At 36.2% G+C, this 8,934-nt stretch overlaps 1 protein-coding gene across 1 annotated transcript; it reads right to left on the reverse strand.

Moving 5' to 3' along the window:
• Nucleotides 1-781: 781 nt before the first annotated feature.
• Nucleotides 782-4,561, reverse strand: LOC113779387 (cytochrome P450 CYP72A219-like). Its single transcript, XM_027324956.1, has 5 exons — nucleotides 4,282-4,561; nucleotides 3,575-3,795; nucleotides 1,885-2,129; nucleotides 1,368-1,731; nucleotides 782-1,207 (listed from the first exon to the last, which is right to left on the reverse strand). The coding sequence occupies exons 1-5, from the start codon at nucleotides 4,559-4,561 to the stop codon at nucleotides 782-784; spliced, it is 1,536 nt and encodes a 511-aa protein (XP_027180757.1).
• Nucleotides 4,562-8,934: the final 4,373 nt, after the last annotated feature.

The raw sequence follows: 8,934 nt of genomic DNA on the forward strand, positions 1-8,934 counted from the left end.
TCCAAGGGATGCTCAATGCTGTTGATGTCGACTTTGCAGTGAATACTGTGGAAAGTGGACACAGACAACTCAGGATTGCAATTTCTGGTCCAGACTAGATTGGAGTTGTCGGTCATAATGTAATTATATTGCTACTTATGATCTTGTGAAGGACTTTTTTTTTTTTTTTTTTTTCTGGTTTTTGCTTTCCTAAAGAAGTATTTCGCTGCATGGCCAAGGGGCACTAGGTGATTAATTCAGGAATGTAGTGTTGTACTTGAGATGATGCTTTGGCTGTTGAAAGCCATGATTGCTACGTTCAGAGGAATTGAGAGACAAAAGATCTCCAAAAAATAGTCAACGAAGTTAGGCTGCAAATTGTGGGGTGGGAGGTCAAGGGTTCAAACCTTGCCTCCCATCAATGTTCCTCAATGTGAGGTTTGTTCTAAATCCATACGGGTGTGTGGTGTACCCGTCTGGTCAGATGGTGGTTCAGTCCCCATCAGATTCGAGTAGGAGTAGGTTAGGCTAGGTTAGATGTGCCGTTAAGCAAAAAAAAAAAGGTTAGGCTGCAAATGGAATTAATTCAGATTCGTGGAACGCTTTTAAACTCCTAAAAATGTGTAAAAACTTGCACATTATATGTCCAAGTGTTACTTTGATATCATTGAATCGGTTTGAATTTTAGTTCATGCCGCTACAAATATTTAGTGTAATTACCCTCAGAAATGCAAAATAGAAATCTCCACACGATCACTAGTCACAGAGTATTATTAAGCTCTTTTCTGTCCCGAAAGAATCCTCAAATGGGTTTCAATATAATTGGAGCTCCATGCTGTGGCTGAAGAGTAAATCCGGCACAGGGGGCATGAATATATGAAGGTGAGAGCTTGAATGAAAAATTCTGCAAAATCATAGCCAGAGCCAATTTTGCTTCTATCATTGCAAGGTTTTGGGCTATGCAAATCCTAGGTCCCCAGCCAAAGGGATAAAATGCCAATTGATCCCCTGATGCCTTGGAAACTCCTTCAGCAAACCTCTCTGGGTTGAATTCTTCTGCATCATCTCCCCAGTACTCAGGATCATGATGCAACAGCGTCGTTGGTACATAAACTTCAACCCCTGCAGGGATGGAAATGTCCCCTACCTTAGTTCTTTGGACGGTATATCTTGCCAGGTAAGTTGCCGGTGGATATAATCTTAGGACTTCAAACAGCACCATTGTGACCTACAAGAACAATTTAATTCGACCGCATTATTCATAGAGGTAAATTAAGCAATTCTCCCACCATAGTAGTTACTGGTTAATAGATAGCAGCAAACAATACGAGACGATGGGGAAGATGAAAAGAATTGGACTGACTCAACAACAACATATTCACACTTACAATTTTGAGCCGGTTCAAGATTTCCATATCAGGGGCTGTCTTTCCACAAATTTGTAGAACCTCTTGTCTGGCTTTCTCTTGCCAGGCCGGATGCATAGACAGGAGGATAAGAGTCCAGGTAAGCCAGATAGCAGTGGTCTCTTGGCCGGCAAAGTAGAACATCTTACACTCCTCTATTACATCTTCAATTGTCAGTTCATTTCCCTTTTCTTCTTTGCATTGCAAAAGCAATCCAAGTAGATCAGCATTACCCGCTTCGCCATCCTGCATTGCCTTTTGCTTCTTGCAAATTAGATCTCTTAACATTGCTTTGATCTCTGTATCCACCTCATATCTCCTTCTATTCTTCTTAGTTGGTAGAAACCTGAATAAGCAACCGTTCGAGCAAATTTTAGAGATAAAATAAATGAAGATTCATCTATAGACTGCATTGATTTTTTTACCTTATGAAACAGAACACAAAAAGTTGAATTCGAGCTATGATTTGTTTCTTTCTAGTTTACAAATGGAAATGTACCTTTGTCCTGGGAGGTACAAGGCCCGATATGCTTCAGTTGCCAGCACAATTTGCTCTTTTTGAAGTTCAAAGATCTTCTTTCCTTCTTTATAGCTACTTCCGAAGGCTACTCTAGAAATCACGTCTGCAGAGAGACGATGCAATTCGGAATTGATGTCAATTTCGCTTCGTCCATCGGCTGCAAGCAGCATCTTCCATCGATCAATGAGATTGCAACAACTTGCTAAAACCTGTGGTACCATTCCCTGTTTCCACAATTACACTGGCATGAAGTTCACTTCAATTAATAGTTAAGTGCAAATTAAAAGTTTTGGACGAAGTGCAAATTGGAGATAATTCACAACTTGCTAAAACCTGTGGTACCATTCCCTGTTTCCATAATTACACAGGCATGAAGTTCACTTCAATTAATAGTTAAGTGCAAATTAAAAGTTTTGGACAAATTGGAGATAATTCATCAGTGCCCAAAATCCTAAAGGTTATTCTTTTCCCTATCTGTTTTATTTAAATATTTTAGAAGCGAGTTCAAGCGTTGTTAACCAACCCAATACGACTGAGTTGGTCACTTGGGAGTAGAGGTGTCAAAATGGGTGACTTGGGTGGGTTTGAATTGATTAAAATGGGAGATAGGTATGAGTGAATCAATCCATTTACACCTATTTAATTAGATGGGTATAAATGGGTAAGTCAAAAAATGAATTGAGTAAAACAATTATCCATTTATAACCCATTTATTTTATCTTTTTGTAAACTCATTTAAATCCATTTTTGCAAACTAAGTTATCAATTTATACTACATTTTGCACCCATCATTAGTTTTAAATATTTACTTATAATGCTCAATAAGCCTAATTACCAATTTTTTCCCATCTGTACTCTATGTCGCATAATTATAAACTATTTAATAATTGAACAATAAGAATATAAAAATTTGAACTAAGTACTATAAAATTTAACATAAAAACTTAATCCAAAAATTTTGAATTTCTAGTATTTTTTTCGTGTGTAAATTTAAAATTTCATATAGAAAGGTAGGAAAAGAGGCTACAACTTGTCGTAAATTAGTAATGTTGAAAAATGAGCAAGTTAGCAAACTGAGAAAAAATAAAATAATAAGATAAAACCAACAAATAATAATAATAATAATGAAATAAAAGTAGTTAATATCATGACAAAATGAAGAATCCGAAAAAAAAGAGTAGGGGAAGAGAGGAGGTTTGGAGGAAAACAATTTTAAATGGATTAATTGGATTTGATGGGTTATCCAACAATACCCATTTAATTGGGTTTATTGGGTAACCCATATATACTCATATACAAAAACTTAAGATACCCATATCCATCTATTCATGGGCAGGTATGGATAAATTTAATTAAATGAATTTGTTTGCCACCTATATTTGGGAGGGACTTTGGTGTAAATTGAGCCCGTTGGGGGATCTGAACCCCCGACTTGCATTTTAATTCAAGATTTTTTGAAATTTAATCAGGATGCATAGCATACTCATTTGGTTCGGAGGCAATTCAGTCCCCTTTGGATGCACCGTCCCATTTGCGTATGAGATTTTGTTTTTTGATAGTTTATTTTGTTTTCCTCTCTCCTAAGACCATTGCACATACAATGGAACAGTAAATTGTTAATTTTGTTGGAAGAATAAATCCGTTGCTTGTATCAAAAGGCAGAAACTACCTGTAGCTTCTCGTGATGGAATGCAGGGGTAATTAATCTTCTATGCTTGGCCCATTTCTCCCCTTCCAAGGCTGCGAGTCCCAGCGCCAAAAGCTTCACAAGAGAGTTCTGTGGAGATTTTTGGAAGTGACCATTCTTGTTATTCAGCACCAGCCTCACCAGCTCTGCCTTCCCCAGTATCAATCTTGGCCTTGTTCCAATCCAACTCAGACATACCTTTCCTATTTTCACAATTTAAACCCATGCCACCTTGATTGTTTACTCGTCAATGATGTTACAAAAAGTCAACTTAGCCATGATTTCTACTTTTGGTCGGCAGAAATATTTTTTGAGCTATTTGTCATAACATGCCGAATCCTACGACTATTTTTCACATGAGGTAATTTTTACTCATCCTCCATATAGTCAGTAAATACTTTGTTCTTGACCAGTATCATGCATGCATCAGATAAAACTAAAAACATAACAGGATAAATCCCTTATTTTCATACGTTCTCTTAACATTTATGCGTCACTTGATCACCCATAATACGTTTAGAACACATTCCCGATTTGTTCTCTTTTAATTATAATTATATTATATAAATCCTTATATGTTGAAATGGGAAGATCCATGAAAGTATCTCCAAGAGGCTAGAGAAGAAACTGAGTACCGGATGATTGAAAAAATCAGAAAAGAGTGCAGAGATAGACAAAGTTGATCTAACCATATGTCTGCACAATTTGATGAATGAAAGGATCGACACGAGGTATAATTTCGTGGTTTGAACTCATGGGGATGGACCATGCTTCTATCATCAGCTTCTCGATAGCTAGCTTATCTCCATAAAGAAAATTGTAAGAGGTTCCTCCAATTCCTTGTTGCTTCAATTCTCGCTCAATCAATTTGGGTCTCCACCAAAGAGAATAGACAAGTTTCAAGATACACAGAGAAGCTAAAAGAGCAGAAAAGGAAGCTACGAGGACCATCAAAGTGGGCGCTTCCATGGTGCTAACTACTTTGTGGATGCTGAAGCTTTGGGCGTTCTTGAGGGAATTTATAGAGGTTAATTCTAATTTGTATCCTTCAATTATGCCTCAATTCCTATTTGGTCCCTAAATTATATATTGGGATACTTTAGTTCTTAAACTATTTAACCGAGGGATGGCCTTGCAGACGGGATCCTTTATCTATTATACCTATCCACTTTTTCTATTCAATGCAAAACTACGTAGTTCCACTTTTTAATACTGCTGATCTGGCACATAATATTGAATGCATATTTAGGGGATGTTTAGTAAATGGGTTTCAAATTCAATAATATCCCAATTGTGCCCATAGTCTTCTACTTTGGAATTTCACGTCGCATGATTCAGATGAAATTAGGTAAGCATTTGAGGACGAAATCCTTGAGTTTGTCAGAGTTGCAGTTACGTGCAGTCATGGAGTTAGGGGTAGGGCGAGGGGGATTTTTCTCCCCTTGCGGGATGGGAAGAATACCCCGGCCCCATGCCTCGCCCCGTCCCATGTATTAATAGAAAGTTTTGAAAAATAAATATCGATATAATTACATTTATACATATACACATTATAATTACATATCAATAATGTATGCATACATCATAATTTGTATGATAACATGAGTATTTGATTATTTTTAATTTACTTGAAACTTTTTACATATTGTAAGTTATTTACCAAAAAATAAAAATAAAAATAAAAATGATGGTTGTGAGTTTGGATTTGCTATATACATTATAGTTATAGTCACTAATATATGCATATCTATCATAATTTGGGAGCCAAAAAAATCATAATTTTTAGATAATATGATGATTTGGTTATTTTTAGTTTACTTCAATTTTTTTAACATATTGTAAGTTGTTTAAACAAATATGATGATTATAAGTTTAGATTTGCTATTAAAAGTACATAAATGAATTAATAAAGATCAAAAATGCTTTTTAACCTTGATTTCACAATGAATATTTAGCTAAGAAACTAAAAAAGTGATTTGTAATATTATTATTTAGGTTATATATATAATGAAATATAATTAAATAACCATAGGGGCACTCACAGAGGTATGGCATGGGGCAGGAGACAAGGGATCTAGGGATTGCGCCCCATCCTCACCCTCTTGCCATCCCTAATTAAATCAGTACCATTTAAGTAAAATCGTTAACAAAAACTCCAAAACTAATGGAATACAAGTCATTTGAGTAGTATGATTATGTGTTGCAAGGGCATAGAAGGAAAATCAAACTAATAAAAATCTAAGAAAAGAAAGAATTTTGGGGATCCAAAATGGGAATTAGGGTGTAGTTTAGGTATTAAAGTGTATACATTTAGAATTTAGGGATTAAAGTGAGAATTAGGACATAGTTTCAGAGCTACAATACCCCAATTTAAAATTTAGGAACCAAAGAGTAAGAATTGGGGTAGAGTTGACGGCTACAAAATGGAATTAACTAAAATTCATAAGAGGTTGGTATATAAAAGGAAATTTTTCAAAATCCTCGTCTAAGGTTTTCAAAAAAATTTTCTCAACTCCCTTGAGAATTCTAGAATTATATCTACCCCCTTATTTCTAATACCAATGTAAAACAATTTCAGCTCAATTCCAAGAAAAGACTCTTTGAAATGCTAACTGGTATTCCGTTACCAAATTATCAAGTTAGCATGCAGTCTCCTAATTAGAAGAACAATCAAACATACTATAATAGATCAAATCCTAAGACATATTCTGCACACAATTTTCTCTCATTTTTCTCTTTGGGTTTTTATTCTTCTTTCTTTGGGTCGTTGGGAAAAATGCCAAGGGTGCTCGGGACTGCATGCTTAGATTGTTTTACTAATCGTTCATATGTTCGAGGAACCCAACCATGAGTTCAAGAACTTGAAGTTTACAATCTTGGAGTACAGTTGAATTTTAAACCTTTATTTCCTCAATGCACTACATTATATGATTATGATTAAGCAACATTTAAATTCGTTATTCTGATTGGCAATGAAGAAGGTTTCTATACAATCGTTCATCGTTGAACCTTGAAACACCCTACCGGCCCACGCTTATTCGTTTGTTCGCTGGTTACATCATCGCCATTTTTCTACATCATATGTAGTACAGTCTCTGAGGCATAAAATTAATATCCCACTGGTAAACAAGTAATGTTGTACTACACTTTATTGTTTTGATAAACGTTTGTATATTGGTGTGAGTGATTTCTTCAACCTACCATCCACTTCAGTACATGCATTTGACCATTACCCACCCTGCATTATTGGATCATTATTAAACTTCAAATAAGTTAAACGGCCAGTTGCCATCAAATTTAACTGCTTGTTCAGTAATTCAAATATATTGTCAACAAATGAATTTAGCGGACAGATACCATGGGAATATGGAACCTCGAAGAAGCTGGAGGGTTTGTATCTTGCCCGGAACAGTTTAATAGCTGGCTTCCATTTGGAGGGAAATTCACTTTCCTCCGCATCACATGTTCCTGGAAACTCATAGCTGGCTTCCATTTGATTCAGAACTGTCATTTTTGTCATGAGGAGGAGGAGGAGGAGGAGGAGGAGGAGGAGGGATGCTGAGTTGCTCTGAACTGGAAAACTTGGTCAGACACTACTGCTTTATGCCTTGTTAAATAATTCGACATCATTGATTTTGCACGATGCTTCGACATCATTGCCCTCGTGGTCTTTCCTCTCTAACTACTAAAACACAGAGGTATGTTTATACCAAAAATTTGGTCAGACACCGTATTGGAGTGGTTTGTTCCTAAAGTTTCCATCCATTTTTATTACAAATACTAATATTGTGTTTGGATTGTATTTTTCATGATTTTTCATGAATTGGATTGCATTTTCCGTCATTTTTCATGGAAAAATTACTGTAGCGATTTGATATATGTGAGGGAAAAAGGTGATAGGGAAATGTGATCACAGAAAACGACAATATTTTCTGACGGAAACAAGCAATCCAAGCAGCGATTTGATATATGTGAGGGAAAAAGATAATAGGAAAATGTGATTACGGAAAACGACATAATTTTTTGACGGAAAACAGCAATCCAAACAAGGCGGGGCAAACCAAAAAAAGGAAAAAAAGAAAAGGCAGTTAGTTCCATGGAAGAAGGAGGAGGTTATAGATGTCGGCAGGGGGAGCGGAAGACCCTGTTGTAGTTTTATTTCTTCGTCAATGAAATCAATAATGTCCAGTCCAACTAGGGGTGTGCATCGAATTCGAATTCGGTAATTCGGAAGTTGAATTCGGAATTTTTCGGAAATTTGGCTTCAATTTCACCGACCGAATTCGATTTCGAAATGGCAACTTCCGAATTCGAATTCGCTGCCGAATTGAATTCGGAATTCGGTGAATTCCGAATTCACCGAATTCTTTTTTTTTTTTTTTTTGGCCCTCTCATTTCTTTCAAGAAACCTGTTCAAAAACAGTCGGAATAAAAAACAGAAACCTGTTCAAAGTAAATGCAGGAAATACAAAACAATTCCAGGAAATAATACAAAACAATTACAGTCCAAATCAGAGTCACTATGTAAATTCCAGTCCAAACAATTACAGTCCAAACCAGTCCAAACAATTCCAGCAATTACAGTCCAAACCAGTCCAAATTCCAGTGGTTTTCTTTGAAGGGACGACATCTAAAGCAACACACAGAGTAATTTTCTTACCCCCTAGCTTGTGATTTCTTTGACACCAAAGGATGATGCGAGCGATGCTAACTCCCTGACCACTTCTTTGCCAAATTGCTATGATTTGCTTCTAGTACTCGGTAGACCTTCTGAAAATTTTTTCGAAGTTATTTAGCTCCTCGTTGAGGGCATGGATTTGATCCTTGCTGGAGACCTTGATGACAGGGATAGTATTATATAGTAGTCCCTTGAGCAAACTCTCTACCTCGAGAAGCCAAATCTTTGCCAGTGACGAAGAGGAAGGTGATGAAGAGGCTGAGGCGATGAGGAAGGTGACGAAGGTGATGGAGAGGCGATGAGGAAGAGCCGAAGAGGGCGGCGGAAGAGCTAAGGTGACTGGTGAGTAAGTGAAAACTGAAAAGATTAGGGTTTTTGGCTTTCAATTTTAATTTCAATTATTAACTTATTTTATGTTATATAATATTATAATATATATTATATATGTATTGTTAAAAATTATTATATTATATATAAATATTATTCTTCGAATTCGATATCGAATTTTCAATTCCGAATTCCGAATTCGAATACCAATTCGAATTCGGTAATTCCGTTTTCAAAAATTATAGTTTCGAATTCGACCCGAATTCGACATATTCGAAATCGGAAATACCGAATTCACTACCGAATTACCGAACTTCCGAATTCGAACTTCCGAATT

Source organism: Coffea eugenioides, chromosome 8 (assembly GCF_003713205.1).
Source record: "Coffea eugenioides isolate CCC68of chromosome 8, Ceug_1.0, whole genome shotgun sequence".
Lineage (NCBI taxonomy): Eukaryota > Viridiplantae > Streptophyta > Magnoliopsida > Gentianales > Rubiaceae > Coffea > Coffea eugenioides.